This window comes from Falco punctatus, assembly GCF_963210335.1.
Source record: "Falco punctatus genome assembly, chromosome: 9".
Lineage (NCBI taxonomy): Eukaryota > Metazoa > Chordata > Aves > Falconiformes > Falconidae > Falco > Falco punctatus.
Genome location: NC_137589.1, coordinates 6,648,723 through 6,670,218, shown reverse-complemented (window position 1 = coordinate 6,670,218; position 21,496 = coordinate 6,648,723). Strand labels below are relative to the sequence as shown.

At 42.4% G+C, this 21,496-nt stretch overlaps 1 protein-coding gene and 1 long non-coding RNA gene across 3 annotated transcripts in view; both read right to left on the bottom strand.

Annotated features, from left to right (window-relative positions):
• The window catches only part of ADK (adenosine kinase), a 291,562-nt gene that overhangs the window by 269,770 nt on the left and 296 nt on the right, over positions 1 to 21,496 (bottom strand). Inside the window, exons 1-2 of one of the 2 annotated variants that reach the window (XM_080403195.1) lie at positions 13,004 to 13,145; positions 6,400 to 6,474 (exon numbers count right to left, since the gene is read on the bottom strand). In XM_080403195.1, coding sequence (XP_080259321.1) covers positions 6,400 to 6,474; positions 13,004 to 13,017 — 89 coding nt within the window. In that variant the 5' untranslated portion in view covers positions 13,018 to 13,145. Of the gene's footprint in view, positions 1 to 6,399; positions 6,475 to 13,003; positions 13,146 to 21,496 lie in introns of those variants that run through there. The other variant, XM_080403196.1, reaches the window with a different exon arrangement.
• Positions 15,678 to 21,494, bottom strand: LOC308069998. The gene is made up of 2 exons (XR_013930585.1): positions 19,063 to 21,494; positions 15,678 to 18,960 (listed from the first exon to the last, which is right to left on the bottom strand). It is a non-coding gene; the product is annotated as an uncharacterized lncRNA (long non-coding RNA).

The following is a 21,496-nucleotide window of genomic DNA, read 5'->3' as shown; positions in this document are numbered from 1 at the left end:
GTTTGCATTGAAAAGGCAAATGGAACCCAGTATCTCATCATTTGCCTTGTAATGCAACACCCAAAGCTGCATTAAACAAATTGGTACTTGGTAGTGAAGAGAAAATACAAAATAAGCTCTCTGTGTGTCAGTCTGTCATGTGTCTCAAGGTTACTCTATAGAAAACAACCCAATAACTAGACATGTCCTATTAACATGTATTAAATTAGCAAGTTTTCTGAAGTGGAAAAACTAAAAAAAATGAAGTTATGATTACTAGGCAAGCATTTAAGAAAGTGAAAACCCACAATAAAGAGAAGAGATAACAAGGAGTGGTATATTTCCTATTTATGAACATCTTGGGTCCTATTTTACAGGCAAGTAAGTAGTTGCAAACTCTCCTATAATCATTGCTCAAACTCAGCATACCCTGAGAACATCACAGCTCCTCATGCAAAACTGTCATTCAATAGGTAGATTTTTTAAATTGCCTTTTCCAAATTGAGCTTCACTAAACCTTTACTCATTTAAACTACACAATTTAACTAAACACACTAGAAGAAATAATCAGGTTTGTAGAAAGCTCTAATTATGTTGTCAGGAATGCTACCAAATTCGTAGGTACACTAGTACCGAGAGGACCTTTAAGACAGCCATCATTAGCCCTAAGTTTTTTCCAAGCAAACACTGAAGTTTTTCTAATTTACCAGCAGTCAGATGATGCAATTTGGCTGAACAGTTTCAGCAATGTTCTATGTTCAGACTCCGAGATAAGCTAAATTGAATTCTACAGGTACAGCTCAAAAACACAAGGTAATAATGAAACCCTCAGGCTTTCAGCTTCTCTGCCAAATAAGCCTGTGCAAGAGATACTTTTATAAGCAATCTTTCACAAGGATTACTGTTGGATACATGATATCATACAGCAAGCTCTCTTCTAAAAAACAAACAACAAAAGAAGTGTAAATATTCAGGGACAAGTTTTAAAATTATTACTATGTACTTTTCATACATTCAGCATTGTACCAACAGGTAATGCAATCCCCAAGTTGAAGAAATACGAAAAACTATTAACCTGTCCCAAAGGGCTGATGAAGCACACAGAGTCAAAGTAAACACATTAGTGAAACTGAAAAATATGTAAGTTAGGGGTGATCCCCCTCTTCAATCTGGCAGCAAAGTCCATACCTGCGGCTTGGGCATTCTTTGATTCTGAAGCCCCCCAATAAAAAATAGCCACTTGTCTTTCTCAGTTTTCAAGCTCACTCCAGCACATGGTTTTGGGGAAGGGCTTGCTTTGCACTAAAGCCTTAAGACTGTGTTGAAACCCAAGTTTGATGAACAGACAAGAAACCATTTCCGATTATGTAAAAACTGTTCAAAGCCTTAGCTGCCTTATAAGAGCTAATGGCATGAGTGGTGCTTTGGGGTTTTGTTTTGGTTTTGGGGGGTTTTTTGGTTTTTGTTTTTTTTTTTTTTTTTTTTTTTTTTTTTTTGCTATGCAGAGTTACAAAGGCTTGTGTTAGACACAAGCAAAGATAAACTGAAAATGCTGAGAATAACACATGGTAGAATGGCTAAAAGCACAGCTATACAGACCAACCTAAATTTAATGCAAACAAGCAGTTGTTTTTCATTTCAGCTGCTTCTCAAACCTCTTCCTCATTTATCATATGAATTCTCACAAGGGTGGACAAAAAAATATCAAATATGTACATCATCTTCACTTGCATCACAGCAAGCACTAAAGCAGCCTCACACAAGGAAATTTAATTTACCAGGTGTCACTATTGCTCTATTAGTAAAGTTTGTGCTTAACTAATCCATTACCCTCCACCCTCCAAAAGTATTCTGCAGTGAAGAAAGGCAGAGAATGCCCAGGCATCTTGGGATCTTCAGTAATGACCCAACCACTTTCAATGCTGCAGATAAGTTGGTAGCACACTGCAGGAGATCTGTATCCGTATTTGTGAAATTACAGATTAAAATGACAACATCTCTTCCCTCAGTGCGCTGGTATTCTCTTTTCACACATTAACACACTTTGAAGACCCTATTCATTCTTCCTCTACTATTTCTTCAAATCTGTTTTTCCAGTGAAGAGTAAAAAGAATATAAACCCATTTCTTGATTTCTTGGTTTACAAACAGTTTGTATTTATAAGTGTCACTGAGAAAGCAGGGCAGAGAACTAAGGAGCAGACGATCCAGGGAATGAAAGCTACTAAATACTACAGAATTTCACTAAACACCTTCAATAAGCTTGTGCAAAGACTGCCACAGACCCTGATTTTATGGAGAGCAGGAAAGAAAAGACAAAAAAACCCCAAACCAAACAAACCGCAAAATCCAACCACACAAGCTGGGGGTGGGTGGGTGGGGGTGTGTGTGGGTGTGTGTGTGTGGGGGGGTGTGTGTGTGTGCAAGACTTGGCTGCTTCAACAACCAGCAAGTAATCAAAAAGCAAGTTGTAATCCTGGACAGTGACGGTGATTTAAAAATAACAAATAAATCAGTCTAGAGGTGACAAATATAATGGAATTTGGCATCCAGACTAGTAAACACACCGCACTTCATAAGATCATGGCTCTGGTCAAAAGCCCAGAAAAAAAGTGAAATAAAGCAATAAGCATCCTTAACTTTAATGTGATTAAGAGGACATATATCATAATTTGCCCTATACACCACTCAGTTTTAAGAGCATGGGCTGAAAGATCTTCACATGATTATACAGGTGCAGGCAATTACAAATACTTTCCTCACCTTCCCACTAGCTAATTAGGGAGGACACAAGGTTTTCACATATATAGAAGTTCCAAGACTAGCATAATAACTGTCAACATCAATTTGTCAATAATGATTCTCTCCACCCCCTCAAGTCATGCAGTCATAGACCCAATTGCTGGACAACAGCAAGAGATTTATCCATTCTGTGAACACACACTTCTCAACCACCAGATGTGCGCTTAAGGTGACGAGTCATGACCAGATCTCTACAGCCTAAAAATTAACTATAGTTAGATAATTGTCAAAAACGAAGTATTTGCAAAACAGAGTGCTCTAGGGGGAGCACTGAAACTGATGCCATCTCCCAACTTTTAACAGCAGGACACTGGAATATTTATAGGAGTCAGCAGTACTGAGTTTCTGTGGAGTCCTAAAACATCATAACTATAATAATCCAAGTTTCTTTGGCCACCTTATTAGAGTTTAATATTCATAGTGCAGACAAAGTTATTCTTAAATTCCTGTTACAGACTCTGTAGGTAAAGGAATATTTCTGTTAAATGCCACAGATAGAACAGATTACACCACAAGCTTTAATGAATACCTGTTAGCAAAGTTACTTTCACAGATTAGCATAGCTATAGTTAGCAATTCACCCACAAAGCATCAATCCTTTCTCTATTCTTTCCCCTCCCACCCATAAAAAGCTGCTCTTTGAGCAAGTATCTGTATGTTAGAAAAATTAAACAAAAACCAAAAATAAATACTGTTAGGCAAATTAAAAGGAGACACACACACACAAAAAAAGGCATTTCAGGTATTTCTTTCATGCAGATATTCAGAAAAATCCAAGGTCATGCAATGGATTAGATTTACTTCAAGACTGCTCTCCAACTCTGTGTACAGAAACTGAAGCGGGTTTGGGTATCACCAGCTTTCAACAGTGCCATCAACACTGCTAACACTTTTTCACATTGTCTCCCTGAAGAGAGATAAGAAATGAGACCCCGAAAACATAACTACCTGACAGAGACCAAAGCTTCTCTGGCTCAGGTAATGCCAGACTGCTAACATGGTCTGAAAAGCTCAGATGGGCACAGTGGAGTTCTGTTGTGATACAAATTAAGACCACCTCTCCTAGCAATAGTCTAGGAAAGACTTAAAGCTTTCCAAAACTTCCCAACAGACCAAAAGACTTCAGAGCCCAGATTAAACAAAAATACACCTTAATAGAAAGGTGACAGTGCTAACAATCCAAGCCAAAAATACCCACCCAACCCTCCAACACTGCTCATTTCCTCAAATCAGTATTACATGACAGCAAGGCGTTCCAAATCTGCCTGGGGTAGGACTGCATTACGTATTTGTTTTCAGATTTATTTATAATATGGATTGTATGCCATTTAAACATTGTTAAAAGGACCACCTGAGACTTCCTACACAATCTTACGCTGCTTCCATTTGCATTTTCTTAATAGAAGTTACTAAAGTGATCTGGTTACAGCACTCATGTTAATACTCTCATTTCACTAACAATATATATTGATTAAACTTGCAACATTAAGTCCTCTATTCTGAACAAAGGTTTTTATTCTTAAAATCGGTTATAGAAGAGAGGACGGCAAACTAACAGAAACAGTGGAAAAAAATTACATGTATAAAACTCTTTGGGTTTTCACCTCAACTCTTTCTTCATTTTACAAAGCTACCTTCTCAAGTCAGAGCCCAGCAGGCCTGATGGCCCCATTAAACATGCCCATCCACTCGAAGAGGTGAGACACAGGCTCCAGAGTTATTTGATCACTGCCAAGTTACCAAGCGCTGACACTACGTTGCTAGAGATGAATGCACATCTTGTTTGACAAGAAAAAACACAGAGACTAGGCTGGTATGATTGACAATTTCTCTGTCAAATGCTTCACAGTCCTGAAATATCTATGTTCTTGCACCTCTCTACAGCATTTGAATAGATAACTTTATTCTAATAGTTGTTTTGCAGCTAGGTTTGCTATTTTGTCTCCCTTCACAACCTGAGTAAGCGTGGGATTCGATACTCATTTCAGTAAGTATTGCAAAGTTGGACTTAAGAGTAGAAACGTGCTTGTCTGTTAAATGGAATACTATGAATACACTCACTAATACAGAGCTAGAAATAAAGTCAGGTACCCGTGACGACGGTAGACAAACCATCTTCTCAGTTTTGACGTTATTACCAGAGCTATCACACCATCAGCAGGTCCTTTGTGAAACTGTTGTTGGAGGACTGTTTATTGCTTTAAATAACGCAACACTCCACAAAGGCATTTTGGCAGTAAAGAAATGCTCACAGAGCATATGCTGTTCCAGGAGATCATTTAACTTGTCTGACAGGACTCAAGTCTGAGTACATAAGACTTCTCATTTTTTAATTAAACTACATTCTGCAGAGCACATCAGGTCCAGTGAAAAGTGTGATGCCCTCCTACAGGATTTCACTGCTGCAATAGAGATTCCACCACCTCTTTTATGAGAAGCATATATAAGAATTAATTGGAGGGTACTGTTGGGTTGGGGGCATTACTTATGTTCAGAGTCTGGTTTTCAAGTTATTTCAGTAGAAACATTAGGCAGAGAATTTATCAGAATAATTTACTCTTTCAGAAATTGAGTCTATGCCTTGAGTGTTCGTAGTTACAGAAGTTTGAGATGGATATACTCCATTGCCTCCTTGTCTTTTGCCTCCAACCTCTAATATTCAGGCTCTGATTTAAAACACACCTTCAGATAAAACATCCACCACAAAACAAATTATTGCTATTATTAGAAGTTTCAGAACAAAATATTTGTGGCTGACAGTACACATTCACAAATAAAAACTCTGCACCTGTTATTTGGCGACGTGAAACTTATTCTTGATTTAGCATTCCCCTTAATAACTAATAGAATGATTATAGAAAAAATAACACTTCAAGAATTAAACAAAGAATTGTGAGCACTCTGAAATGAAATCAATTTACTGATCACTTGCAAGCAAGAGAAACAAAGCAGCAAAAACTGCAAGAAAGTGAGCTCATGCAGAAGGATTTAAAAGAGCAACTATATTTTACACCTCTTGAAAAGACACATCTAAGCTGCTTCGGGAACAAGTAAGTTTAATGCCAACAGGAATTAGCGATACGGTTGTATGGACTGTAGCATAACCACCAGGCTTAAGCAAGATAACAGACCACATGATAAGAAGTGGTCCTGTTCTTGACTGATAAATTGGATTATTACAAAAAAGGGGAACTTCCCTTGATGTGTTACAGAAATGGCTTATTTGCCCCAAAGTCATCACTAAAGAAAAAGAGCGCTGTAACAGTACATCAAAAGTAGCACATAAATATTCATACAAGAGCTACCTACATCTCGCTGACACTGATGATTGCTTCCAATTAAAGGCTAGCAAAGACAGCATGAAGAGACTAGAATAAATAATTGCTAGAAAACAATAAATACCAAAGCCACATTAAAACATTGACACTGCCACCACAGCTTCATACAGCTAGAACAATCAAACGACTTGATACAATGTTGGCTTCTTTCAGCATAAGGCCAGTATCCCACTAAGATCAGCACCAACTCAGCATTACACCAGCAGGTAGTCTTCCGTTTATTTGTAGGCGTCACATTGGAAACAAAACTGACATTAAAAAAAAAATAAATCAAGACTTACTTGTCAAGGAAGTCTTTGTCCACAACTGCACAGATATCAAGCAGAGGATTTCCCATTCCAAAGAGGACATTTTCACTGTAAGAGAATCAATTATTTCAAGTTAGCTTAGTATTAGTTTATTGTTCCCAATATAATACATTGCAGACTTTTTTTTATTAAGAAGATGATGTTTCCTTGAATACAGCTAATGAACAAAAAAGATACACATTTTGCCCAGCGCAGCAGTCACATGTAGGCCTGGCATATAATAGACAGAGAGTCAAATTCAAGTGAAGTATCATTCTACAATAATCTTCTTTGGTCAATATACAGACTGCAAGCAGTCAGGAACATATAAAGGTATATATTCTGTAAGCTATCATTCACTCGGATAAAGAATTAGAGCTCCATGCCACATTCTGTAGTTTTAAAGGATTGCATTCAAGTTGTAATACCAGATTTTAGACAGGGGGAGTATCAGACCAGGTTATAAGAATTTCACTGAACAGACTTAGTTGCTGGGTTTACTCTGCTACTGACCAATAATTAACAACATAAGTCTGTTTCAGTAAATTGAAAATAAGTGACTATGGATTCTGCATTCTCAGCCACCTTAAACAGCATAGCCACCTACTGATAATAATGTATGTACTCGTTAATAAATTTGAAATTCATTGCCATTACTTTTGTCACATAAAAACCAGACATCAGAGATACTGTAAACAGCTGGAAGAGCTAGCTTTAAGGTCTTTTTCAGATTCATTCAGAAACCATGTGTTACTTTTTCCTGAACAGCATGTGCTTGGGTGATAATGCAGTGATACCAAAGGATTAGTTAGGTGGCCTAGTGTCAAGTAGGAGTGAATGCAGCTGTTGTTGAAGGCTGCCTAAAACCTATCTAAACCCATCACATTCCTTCCTAAGCTAACACCTGCTGCCTCCAACTGGCAAGGCAAGCCCCTGCTCTAGCCACCAAAGGTAGCTTCAGTATGACCACCAAATACGCCTTCCTCTTTTCTATGTCTCTATCAAGTATTTGCAGAGAAAGCATATTCCCTGTCTCTTCATCCCCTCAAAAGTACTACTGTTACACTGCACTTGGATCCAAAGTTTAACTGCAGTTTATCCAAAGCTGCAGAACAGTGGCAGCTGAATCTCACAGTGAGTGAGTTTCCAACTGTTCTGGCCCACTTAAAGCAAGATAAATGTTTTAGAAACTCGGTATCTGTCTGCTAAATGACAGATTTCCTTAATTTCTACTCAGCAGGATAAGAAAAAAAGAACACAAAGCAGAAAGGAGAGGATACAGGAACAATCTCATTAATTGTGTCCAACAGAGGTTGGAGACTCATTCACTTACTTCCTCTCGCAACTGCTATGAAAAACTCCTAGCTAAAAAATACTCAAATTTGAAGCGACTTGCCAAATGTAACTTCTCCCTCCCTGCGATGCCACATTAGCCTCAGTTAAATGCTAAGTTCTGAAGTCCGGAGAAGAATACGTGGAAAACATGATTAATAACCTTGATATTGAGAGACAGCAAACCATGTTTTAAGTATCCTATTTTTTGTTGTAGCTTTACAGTTGGGCCTTTACAGCCCATACCACTGGATGTGAAAGGTGGAAGGCACTGCTTTTTGAGGATGGAGCCAGAAACCCAGCTTGCTTTAACTAAAATAAGCAACATTTGTAAAAAACTGTAAGACTCACTACACACTTTTGTCAGTGTGAAAAGAAGTACCAGTTCTTCTAGACAGCATAACCGTAAGTTCTATCTAGCTAGAAGAAGACTGAGAGACAGATGACAGTAAAGACAACATAAGGATAAGGGGAACTGTAGCTGGAGCCCCAGGACAGGACATTCCCTCCATTTTAAAAACTAAGTATGGGTTTGGTTGTATTGCAGGACAATGAATGAACAAGTCAGAATGTTAAAAGTGCTGAACACAGGTTTGTCCCAAATGACATGCTCCTGTACTTGATGTTTAGCTGACGTGCACATACTGTGAAGTTCTACATATCAGTAATTTTACACCTGCACTTAAGGGAAAAAAATGCCTATCATGGATAACTTCTGTAAGACAAGTATCAGCACTTAAGTGTACAGCGTGCCAGAAAACAGCAGCTGTACTTCAAAAACCTCTCTGAAATACAGCTGACACGTTGAGGTTACTACCTATGAGGAAGCTACCTTGTTCAACAGAAAAGCAACACAGAAACTACCAAACAATTAACAAGCTGCGGGCTGCAGAACATACTGGTTAACAAACCTGAAGCAGCACAAGGGCAACTTTGTACTGGTTTAGCGTGCAGAGAAGCTCCATCAAGCCAGTAACATGCATACAAACTCCTAACATGTCAGCAGCAACAGGAACTAGAACTTTCAGTGCCCTTTAATCCAGGCAGCTCTTTATATCACATACAGGTCCTCTTCCATCCCCAAGCCTTCTTTGTCCCTCAGTATTCTGTAATCACCCTCGTTCAAGTAGGGTGCCATCTGGGATGGGAAGCTTTAGAAGCCAAGGTAGCTATCACTAGACTAGTAAATGTATGTTCAGAAATATTCCCCCAAAACTTCTGGGCAAAGTCTTCCCAATTCAGCATAGTTGTTTCTCACAAATAAGTGTAGGATAGCACAGCTTGACAGCTTTTCAATCAAATAAAACTTTGAGTACATCAACTGTTTGATTTCTATGAAGTACACAGGTTATAACACTCAACATACTTTTGCAAATAATCTAAATACATGAGCTAATATATACTACTAATAGCTTGCCTTTTGTTTACAATTAACCTGTATTTCTACGTTTCTGTTTCAGCTAGATGCTTGAATTAAGTAAGTCCCGAGCTACTAGAACTTCCATGCTTAAAACCAGATATTAAAATGCCACTGGCAAAAAGGGAGAAAAATCCATACACTCCATTTGTACTGGAGATCATAGTTGTGTCATTCCTTAACTAACTCCGCATTTGGTAAAAATACCTTTCCGAGCAAAATGGCAAGAGATTTTTTAGACTTTTCCAACCAAGCCAAATATTTTTAAAATTCCACAAGTTTAAGCAGTCATTTAAGATCACCACTATGATCAGTGATTTCTAACACAAGCTTTGCGCACCACAATCTGGATAGTCCAGTGTTTCTAGTTTTTAAGATGTGACTGTGTAAACCCTTAGCATCTTCAACCTGATTAACCCAACACTGGCTACACTTCAGTGCAGCACATCTTCTTGAGAGGCTGCCAAGTACCTGCACTGTTACACTACTGACTTTTTTTGGAGCACAACATGAGCTATGGCAGTTACTTGGCTACAGTTTGTTCCTCTGTAAAAATTTAAAGAAAAAATCACATATAGTCTGTAAAGCCACATATTGTAAAAGCATAGAATTAAACGTAATATTTAGGATCCTGGAGAATTCTAAATTTGTAAGTCTCTAGAGCAAGAAACTGAGATATTAAACTGCTACACTCTCACCAAGTTTAACACTTTCAGCATTGCATATGAACCTTACTGGCCTCATGTTTGCTGTTCAGTCATGCTGGACACCTGCACTGATTAAAATTTCATGGATTACTTCCAACCAACTAGACGTAAAACATCGTGAGGAAGCACAAATAGTTTCCTGAAATGTGAGATTTCATAATACATAGGTTATCTGGGAAATACATCTTTGCAAGAGACACAGAGCAAACACCTCTGTACTCCACTGCCTCTCTGACTCTCCCCTGTCCCTTCTCCTCCACAGGAGTTCTGGCATCTAATCATCCCAGAAGGATGTTCTTGCTTAACTCAACAAACCTACTACAAAAGAATATTTGGCTCAGCTCTTAAAGAGCCAAGTGACAGCTCCTGCACCTCCACAAATTAAGGGCATATAATTGACTCTACACAGTCACTGTGTATATGTGTGTATATATGTGCACATGCATATACAGTACATAAAAAGTATATATACTGTTCATATATAAGTACTAAATAAGAATATGATGCTCATGCAAATCTCAAACTTGTTTGGACACAGAAATAAGCTGTCCACCTAGCAGGCAAATCAGCAACGATGACGCCTTACTTGACAGAAAGCTTGGATATACATCACATTTGCAATCTAAACTCTTGACAACAAGAAATATATTTTATGAGCTTGTCATTTAACTTCAGACTAGATGAAGAGCAAGTTGTAATTACAAGTTGAAGCCATGTAATTCATTAAATATAAATAAATCTTCACCTGCTAATTATGGCATTTTGTTTGGAGATTTCCAAGATTATTGTTTTTTCACAAATAGCCAGTCTTTCACATATGACTCTCACCAAAACTTGCAGAAGTAATGAAATTAAAACCAAACTGGATGAAAACAAAACAAAACCCCCACACCTGTACTGAACTACCCTTCAATCATTTTTAAGTAGTCAACAAATCAACTGTACCTGGATGATCTGGAAAGCTGTGTCCACTGTCATGGTTATACATTACTAATGCTCTACTGTTGCAGGCATTTTTAAAAATATGGTCCTGTTTCAAGTTGGTGGCTGAACATCAGCAGTGCTGCATCTAGCTATCACACAATATTGTCAACATCCCATGCTGCTGTGCCCTTCAGTGGAAGGGTAACATCAAAATATCAGTGAAAGCATGTTATTAGTTACTGGCACAAAGACAGAGGAATATTTTGAGCCTTTGGATACTGGCAAGTCTTGCTGAAAAAAAAAATATATAAATCCATTATTTCATAAAAACCACATCATTTTTTTCCTGTTAATTGCTGAAAATTTTTCTGAACTACATAACAGTGACTAATAGTGAAGGAAGCCAAGTCGAAAATTTCACCTCTCTTATTGCTGTGTAATAGCCTCATACTGCTGTGCAGCTGTAACGTACACTTAACACCAAGTTCTTGTGAGAAGACATTTTACAGTCAGAAAGACTTAATAAAACACGACTGGGGCATTTTGGTGTCCCAATTGCATGGCAGTCTGCTGTATGCCTAGTCTTCCATTTACAAATATATGACATGGTTTCGTAATCTAAAATGTTAGTATTTTTATAGGGTTTGATTATGCCCTTAAGAGTAAGGCCAAACAAGGCATGTCCTAAGCCTGTTCAGTATATTAATTTCAGCCACAAAGAAACACAGTTAAACTCCACAGAACACAAAATTTTAATTATCAGAAATCTTTTATACACGTAGTTAATAGGAATAGTACCAGACCCATGGCATTCAAATAGCCATAACCTCTCCACTAAGAACACTAGTCTCTCATCCCACGCACCTATGCGACATGAGTAAGATAGCATTTACTGTTAACCATAACTTGTCTGACACAAAGTACCTCCGAACTATTACTCCACGATTCGAGGGTTCAGCCAATTTCCCTCGCATCACTCGTCAGCGAATGACTTCAGCAGGCTGACAGACCTTAAACACGCGAGTAGCCGGCAGGGCTCCTCACGCATTTTCCTTACCTAGGTCTTAAGTAAAGGTAAGTATTTGGCTAAGGGGTTACACGTTTACACGCTGACTTAGAGGAGTATCTTCCGTGAAGACTCCATTCATTATAAAACTTTCATAGCCTTCTAGCGTGACACACTCACAGGTTCCAGCCTCGATGCCGAGCCTGAAAGCCTTGGCCTTACGTAAGAAAGGCAGCTGCCCGGAAAAAACAAAGAACTGTTCCAGCACCCCCAGCTCCTCACGCAGCGGTGCCGGCTCCACATGCTCCCGCAGTGAAACGCACTGCCATCTCAAAGGGTCACCAGAACCAGCCAACACCTGACACAGGGCGCGCTGAGGGCGAGGGGAGATGGCAGCGCTGCCTGGAGCCATCGCTGCGCTCCGAGCCGGCGGGTTTAGGCGTTTCTCTGGCAGCTGAGGGACCCATCAAAGTAACTGCGTAACGTAGGTTACCTGCTCACTTTACGCGGCCACTCCATCTTAAGATGGGGTGTTTTAGGAGGGCAAACTGGTCATAAGAACTCCTTTCGCTAAAAGCTAGGGGTTCGCCACTCCGCGGCTGTCCCTGACAAACTGGCCCCGCCGCAGTCCCGCCAGACTGCTCAGAGCCTCACCTGTTCTTACCACCCTGCTCCTCAGCACTGCGGGCGCATTTCACATGAAGTCCCAGTCAGGCCACGCCGCTGCAAGGCTCCCGGGCGGCCGCCGGAGCGCCGGGACCCCGCAGCGGGGGCTGCCCGCCCGCGCCCCGCCGCCACCTCCGACGGCAGCACCGCCGCCGAGCGACGACCCCTCACGGAACCCCCGGCCGCCGCCCCGCGCCTCAGCGCTCCCGCCCGGGCAGGACCGGGTCGCCCACCTGCCCGCCAGAAATAAACTCCGGGCGGCCCCCGCCGGGCTGAGGGGCCGGGGAGGGAGGGAGGGAGCCCGCTCGCCCCGTGGGCGCGCAGCGGGCGGGCAGCCGCAAAGCCGAGCGGCGGCGGAGGGAGGGGACGAAGCCGTGCTACCCCGCAGCCTTACCACACGGCTGGGGAAGGAGGGAAGAGCCGAGCGCCGGCGGCGTACCGAGAGCCCCCGCCCCACCGGCGGGAGCGCATCACCCCCCGCTCGCCCCTTTCCCCCGGGGCGCCGGGCCGGGCTGCGGGCAGCCGCGCGCCGGGGCTCGGCGTTACCTGAGGGTGGGCATGGCTTCCCCGCCCGGCCGCGGCGGAGCCCCGCTGCGCTGCCCGAGCGTCGCCTCTCCGCCCGACCCAGCCGCGACTGAGCCGCCGGCCACGGCTCGAGCGACCCACCCGCGCGCCACCGCCCCGCCCCGCCCGCGTGCCGCCATTGGCTAAGCGGCCGGCGGGGGCGGGCCGGCGGCGGCGGGGAGCCCGGGCGAGGCGGCGGCGGGGCGCGGGGAGCCCGGGCGAGGCGGCGGCGGCGGCGGCGGGGCCCTGGCGGCCCCGCGGCCCGGTTCGGCAGCTCACGGTACCGAGCGGCGCCGCCCGGCCGGGCGCCTTGGCCGCCATCTTGGGTACGGGCAGCGAGCACGCGCCGCCCACACACCTCCTCCTGTCACCTCCCTCCCGCGGACCCAGGAGGTAATTACGGTCAGTAATTAGAAAAAAAAAAAATTAAAAAGAAATGTTTCAACGAGGCAGCGGTGAGGTGCGGCGCGCTCCCCGCGCTGCCCACATTAAAGATGGCCCGCGGAGCCCCGCTCAGCTGTCACAGGGCCGGGGGAGTTGCTGCGCTGTCCGGCCGCCCTCCCGCCGCCACACGCGGGTTTGACCCACTCGACCGGAACGCCGTTTCACTCTTTTTAAAAATTATTTTTATTTTATTTATTTTGTGCCTTGGCTTAGATCTTAACGCCGCCCCAGGTGACCCTGCCCCCCGCGCAGCCGCCCCCCGCGGCCGCTCCGCAGCGCGGAGCGCAGCCCCCTCACGGCGGTGCCGGCGCACCGGGCGCCCCCCGCCTGGCGGGGTCCAGAACGCCGAGCCGCCGGAGCTGGGGGGGCGGGGGCCGCGCCGCGCTCCCACCTGCACCGGGCTGCCCGCTGCCCGGCGCGCCCGTGTCCGGCACCGCCCGCCCCCCGCTCCGCCCGCCCTGCCCGCGCAGGCTCCGCGCTTACTGCGCTCACTTACCAGCGCCAGAAACACTGATTCATGAAACCGATGTCAGAAGAGGTTGTTTTTGCCAAAAGTGAATCCCACGTTTTTCTGTTAAGTACCGTTGTGTCACCTCTCGTTAAATATTTCAACTTTTCCACCTCCTAACCATGTGGTCATTAGCCCTGGCATCCCTCCCTTCCCACCTACAAAGGGGAATATCATACTCGAAAAAATCTGAGGTGAGCTTTTAAACTATTTCTGATTTTGGGGTGTGTCAGCAGAGACAATGCCAAAATTTGAGATGTTCACGATGCTCAAGGACCTATAGTGTCACATGAGGACAACGGGAATATTTACCTTCAGTACCTGATGCAGGGCAAACTTCCTAGGTTTTCTGAAGTGGACATTCAAAAATTGTTCGCCGCATACAAAATTATCATTATTAAAGTGCATCGGGGTTCTTGAAGAGTCAAACTAATTGGAGTGGGAAGCACATCCATCCCCTTACTGCTGCAACACACAGAACAACAGGTCCCCAAATCCCAATGGAGGATTTTGAACCCTAATAAAATCTAAACACTATATTTGAATATATAACAGCCCTATCCTCCCCTCCATATTGAACAATAGATTGTTCCTAGTTTAACAATTTCAGTGCCTAATAGCCAAACCTCTGTTTTGTAACTGAAAATGGGGAGGAATCCTATCGCAGGCAAATATAACAATAGTAGTAACACAGCTTGGTCTTGTTGCTCCCATCGCTGTATTTTAAACATTAAAAACATTTTTTTAAAACATCAAGTTGCCGATTCCCTCTTAAACAATTGCCTAGCTTTAACAGGCACATAGGAATACATAAAAGAAAATAGATAATAATACATTAACATGATTTATATTTGCAGTAATTTGTAACATACAACTGCATATTATAAATATTACGCTACAAAGTCCAAATGAGGTGCCATCAAATGTTTCTAACTTTTTACTAGTTCAGCAAGATAGGGCCAAAAGAGTGTTTTTATAGATTTTTTTTTTTTTCTAAAAAACAGCCTTTCATTAAATAGTGTGCATGACATCTCAACAGCAGTTTTCAATAGCACTTCATAAACTTCCAACCATTCCCAAGTGCCCAGTCATCCTGCTTGCACTGTCACATACCCGCACGTTCTACTGTTACTGACATCTTCGAGGCATCAGCTATCGCTATGGGGTTTTTGTTCATTTGCCAGAGAACTTCTAGACACCCTCACGCATATGTGGAGCAACAGAAACCAGGGAATCCCTGGAAAAATGGTCATTTATCGCTCATGGTCACGGTCATCCAGAGATTAACTTTACAATGCTTGTACCGCAAGTTCGACTTGTAGTGACATCATGTATGCATTAGGCAGCCAGCCTGAGTTTGCTCAGGCTCCCTGACACCTGCCAAACTTGCTCTGCTTGAGTGGGGCAGCTAACCTGTGCCTTCACATGTGTTTTGGCTTCAGAAATCCCTGAGAGAAATAAGGAATGCACAGCTTTTGCATCTAAAAATTTACAATACCTGACATACGACCTAGCTGCAATCTCTCTAAACTGCTCCTGTTACTACATGGGTCAGGAAAGAATCTTCATGACCATATGAGGTCCTCTACACACGATGACCAACTATTCCTCAGGCGATTTCACTTTAAACACATCCTTTCAAGCACGGTATGAATTAAAAATGAACTGTACCCCTACCTGACACAACAACAGGTAAGCATGTGAGAACTTTTTAAAATTGCACTTTATTGAAGCAATCCATGAAACTATACATTTTATACATCTGTAACGTGTATCCAAGATACAGGCAATTAGGCCTTGGCCTTGGACTAAGGTGTTACGCTTTACTCCACAAATATTTGATATGAATCATCCAGTTTACAATACATGAACAAAAAGTTCTCCATTAACCCCCGTATTTTACTCAATTTCTCCAAAGTACAAAATTAAGGTTAATCTTAGATAAGCTGCCCACTCTTCTGTCTTTGCAAGACAGAAAGATGATCTTTTACATAACGGCCTCAGCAGACATTATAAAATGGGAATAGCAGGCAGGAAGTCCAGAAATTCTCTTTCAATAACAACATTTCGCAGAGCTTGCATGTATTTTCTACTAGAACAGTGGTTGTTTCAAAAAATTTTCTGCAGAGAGTATTTCATATTTTGCAACATAAAATAAGATGGGGTTTTTATCTTGTCTGGACCTGGTAGCAAAGCGTTAAAAGGGGTTTTTTTATTATTTTAAAATTCCATAGCACAATCCCATTTCTTTTAATGCAGCTTCACAGACCACACAGCTGCAAGAGCAAAGCCAAGTCTGTAAATCTGCTAAGTCTTCATCATATTGCAGACAGCTATACTTTTTTTTCTATCTTATTCTAGTCAAACAGCCTAGCCCTTGAGACAGTTACAACTGCTTTGTAGGACTGGATGTACAAGGGGGAAAAAACCCCAACACCACACCACAGAAATCTTTCACTGTAAATGAAATCCCAAGGTAACATAAAGTCAGCAAGTAGCTTATATGTTACCATATCCTTCAAGTGGGGAACAGCTTTGACTGCAGTCAAACAATCACTACAGAAATGATTACAGTTCAAAATGGAAAAAACCCCTTTCCCTTTCACTGAATTCTGAGTAATACCCAAACACTTCTCTCCTTCACACAAGAAAAGCTTTGATAATTATTATAGAAATTATTTTAGTATGTACATTGAGATTTAAGCAATTTATGCAAATAAAACATGAACAGCCTTGAGATAGTATAGCGTTCACATTGTATCTGCAAGTTCAATTTACTTTTTTTCAAGAAGATAAGGTTTTCCAATACATTGCCAGCAAATACTAATGAACAACCTTCAGACAGCAACCCATTCCCTGCTTCTGAAACTGGTTTTGTGAAATATTTGCAGACCATGCCTGTGTAAGTAACTACTCAAATGCAATATCACAACCTTGAATCACAAGCCAGAGTTCTGCTTCAAACACTTCCACATGAAATATACCTCAGTAACAACAGAGTAAGCCAAGGTCTTGCTCTAGAGAAAGCACCTTTCACACTGTTGCATTGACACCATATTCAACTACTTCTACTAATATTACTTATAAACAGACAAGGAAGATGCCCAGAAAGGAGAGCTGAGTGAATGTAGATGAGTAATTCTACACGGGCCTTTCATTAGCTGAAAAAGCAGGAACTTGCAAATCTCAGGGACAAAAAATAATCACGGGACCTTCAAGGTTCATGATGAAATAGGCATATTTGCACTGGCACCCCTCCCACAGGTAATCAAGCTTGCGAGCGGCTCTAGGGACAAGACTAGTCCTGTTGCCTTCGGGGAGGCAGCACACCAAGTCAGAGGCTGATGTCTCTGCAGGGTATCAGTCTGTGTAAACTGCCATTGTTCATCAATTCCACTCTTCTGGCCAGGCGGGCTGCAGGTGACACTAGAAAGGAAAGAGTCACCAGCCATGCTCCTGGTCCAGAGCAGAAAAAGCCTTCCCACCACCTCCCCTCTCCTCAGGTTACACACTCCTTCCCCTAAAGCAAGGAATTACTTCAAATTAAAAAGACAGAAACACCCTAACAAGCTTCTCCAATACAAGAACACAAAACTGTGGAAATACAACACACTATGCGAGAAATCCCACAGGGTTACATCAAAGGCCAGGTGAAGACATGTGTCAATCTAAACAGTAATTTGAGAGTTGCACATCTGAACAATGGAAATGAGCGCCTGGACTGTAACAGTGAGGTATTTTCCATGCAGCAATGGAAATTCCGGTTTTGGATATATTTCTGTCAACACAGCTTTGAAGGGAAGGTTGCTGCTTTTATAAATAAAGCAGATTTAACGAAGTCTGTTGCTAGTGTCTTCAAAAGCACTTGTTTCTCTGCTTTCCACAGGGGTCTAAATATCCACCTGAAGAAAAAGTCTATCACTTGTATTCTTCTGGGAGCAAACACAGCAAGGTGCTTCAGTTTCAGATCTTCCTTTGTACTAAGAGGCCATTAAGAGTACTGACATGGAAAAAGTTACCCATATTTGCAGATAGGAGAAACTGGAAAGTGAGAAAAGTATAAGCCATGAAGACAGAAACTGAAATGAATACAAATGGGGAGCAAGGTGAAATTGAAAAAAAAAAAAAAAAAAAAGGCCAGAGATAATAAGAAAGAAAGAAAAATGATTTACTAAGTTCTAACCGAAAGCTTTGTCACAGCTAATTTAAATCCCTTCTTTCATTTGTAGAGAGCTGATGAAGGAATAAGCTAAATTAAAAGCCATCTTATTAAGAAAATTAAAAATGCATGAAATTAGCAATATTTTTCACAGTCACCAGTATCAAGCTGTCTAAAATCTAGTGGAACAGTAATGACAAAGGACAGCTTTTGATAACAATTGCCCACAGACTGTTTGATAATTTATTCTGAGAAGGAAGAGATGTCTAATAGTAGCAGAAGAAGAGGACTATTGTACTTTGAACTTTCAGTGGAACTATTTGTCAAATTCAATGCTTACATTGTCTTCACGTAGATAAACTGATTTGTCCAAACAGCCAGCCACGTCATGACTATTCAATCAATACAGCAGCTGCAGAACAGCCAGAAGGCCATAATGCAGCAGAGGGGACTTCACAGTGGAGGACTTCACAAGTTCCTTCGTTTTTTCCTTCTGCACACACGCGTATTTCTATACAGACACGTACATGTAAGCTCAAACATTTCTACAGAGAATGTTCCAATTATTTTGTACCTGTACCAGTCTGTTAGCAGAAGCCTGGCTGCGGTTTTCACAGACTTCCAAGATGAAACCAAACCAAATATGAAAGGACACAAATCCTTAGTAATTCCCCTCTAAAGCATCGTCTCATGATGTTTCTAGCAAGTTGATGCTACCACTCAGTGATGAGCCGTTTGTAGTTTTGCAAGCCTATTTTCTGTTCAAACAGTACAGTTTACACACACAATGATATTTCAATTTCGCACAGCAGAGATGTAGTCAGAAGCCTGAAACGTTTGTAGTTTTGCAAGCCTATTTTCTGTTCAAACAGTACAGTTTACACACACAATGATATTTCAACTTCGCACAGCAGAGATGTAGTCAGAAGCCTGAAACAACGCAGCACGCATTTAACGGCCTTGCCTAAAGCCCGCTGGTTTTAGTGGGGATTTGCACCCGTCAATAAAGACAATGCAAAACCTGCCGCCCAGCAGATTAACGTCAGCACAACGCATTGTTGAGCTGGGAACACCAGTTTGGGTCTCCAGCTTTGTGTTCTGCTCACTGGGTGGCAAAAGCCGGCCATCCTATATTGCTTTCAAACAACTTTAGCTGAGCCCGGTCAGCTTTGCTCACCTCATGAGGGAGCAACATTTGCTTTCCTTTGGCTGAAGGGATCAAAAGGGACTTTAAAAAAAAAAAGAAAAAAAAAGATATACCCACAAAACCTCCCTGATGCCACTTTGAGAGAGAAAATGATAGAAAAAATATAGAGGAAGGAAATGATTGTTATTGTTGACAAGGTGCGGCTTATATTGAAGTGAAATTTAATTTTTATGTCATATTTTTTTATTAAAATAGTTTTCTTGGTAGCCATGGGAAAGATTCCGGTTCATATTATATGAGGAATACGTAAGGTACAAGACCATCCTTGTCAATTCCGTTAGTCATGGTCTCCTGAAGAGGCTGGAGAGTCTCGGATCTAGATGCTGAGAACAAGGAATTCTCCTATAATTCTTGGCATAACAAATACAAAGTTATCATCTCTCAGAATTTTCAAGTGATATTGCTATCTCAAAATTTTCACTTCTTTTCTAATCTTTAAACTGTTTCCAATACTCCCGACCATACGTAGCAATGCTTTGCATTGACAACAGAACCTCCTTACAAATACAACAAAGTCAAGGAACCTCAGCCATTCTGGTACCTTCCATACTGGCTTTTAACACGGGACAAAGTCCCACAGCACCACTCAGCCAAACATGTTCTTGCTGTTACGTTCAAACGAGTGCAGAGGTCTGCCAAATCCGGTCCAACCACCTCAACCACTTCACGAGTCCAGCCTGCGACCCACAGCACACATTAACTTTATTCGATCACTTGTTTATTATGGCCTTTCTCCTCTTATGAAACAGAGCTGGAATCTAGTTGACACTTCACACTGAAATAATGTGAAACAGAGTACACAAGTTCTAACAACGTTCCTCGTGTTTTAGCTATGATATCTTACAAAAGTAGTATTTTCAGTTTAATCAGTTGTTATCAGAGCACATCACCTGTCATTCCACTGTGAGCATCTCTTATATTTTTAACTCAGTGCTCCGATAAGGTTCTCAAATTTCTTATTTTTCATGTTTAGGCTTGAAGCAGGTAAAATGCAATCCTCTAATAAGCTGTATAAACAGAAACACTGCAATTGCCAGTTTTTTGCTCCACCTCGCTTTATGCCCACGGAAATAACTCTTGCTTTTTAATCACAACCTTGCGCTGCTGCCTGCCATTTCTTTGCTTACAGAGAGCTCAGTTACATTCTTCCTCTTCCACTATCTGCAACTGAGCTTGTCAACTATTATTAGACATGAAAAGTCACTCAGCTGCCAAAGGAGCAAGTACCTCGACTTTGACAAATTTAATAGGATTAGTTCTTTCAGTAAGGACATCAGTACTGAAAGGGATGTTCTCATCTCAGCGCTGAAGTACATCACTTTTATGCTATATTTGCGTGAGTTATTAGTTATGGCCAAGGTAATTTTGGACCTTTCAATCCTTATGTCATTAATCCTCTCCATATACTCAATACTTGGAAGGAGACAAGCTATCTTACAATTATATTCACGTCTGAATAATCCTGAGAAAACAAACCAGAAACTGCACCAACAAAAGCTCTGCTACAGCGCTCACGCTGACCGTGCTTCCTGCATTGGGAAACCTTCCATTTCTCTGCTGTGGCATTTCAAAATAAATGACTTGTCTCCATGCAAGCCATCAATCAGACGGGATTCAGTCAGGCAGATCGTACCGCGACCACATAAATAAGGAAGCATATAGCAAATGGCACAGATTATTTCTGTACAAAAACATCTACAAACATTCCACGTGTCCTGAAGAAAACGTGGCTGTCACGGAGGATTTTTAGAGAACTCGGTTCCTGTCTAAAAGGGGCAGAGAGCCCCTCGGGGGTATCACTCGGGGCTTTCAAGGGTTATTTTCCAGGAGGGAGAACACGGGGTGACACCCCCCGCTGCGCCTGAGCGCCGGCACCCGCAGGCAGCGTCCCGCTCCACGACCTGCACCAGCCCCGGCGCACTGCCGCGGGACCCCAGGGTAGCTGGGCACCGGGACCCCGGGCACCGGCTGGGCACCGGGACCCCCGCGGGCCCGTCTCCACGTGCGGCGGTCTGCCGGCGCGAGGGGAGCGCGGTCCCGCGGCGGGGGCCCACACGGCGGCGGCACGTGTGTTGTCCTCCACCGGGGGCGGCACGCGGTGACCCTTCGGTATCAGCCGGGGCTTCTTCATGAAGAAGACCCCCTTCCCGCCTCCCG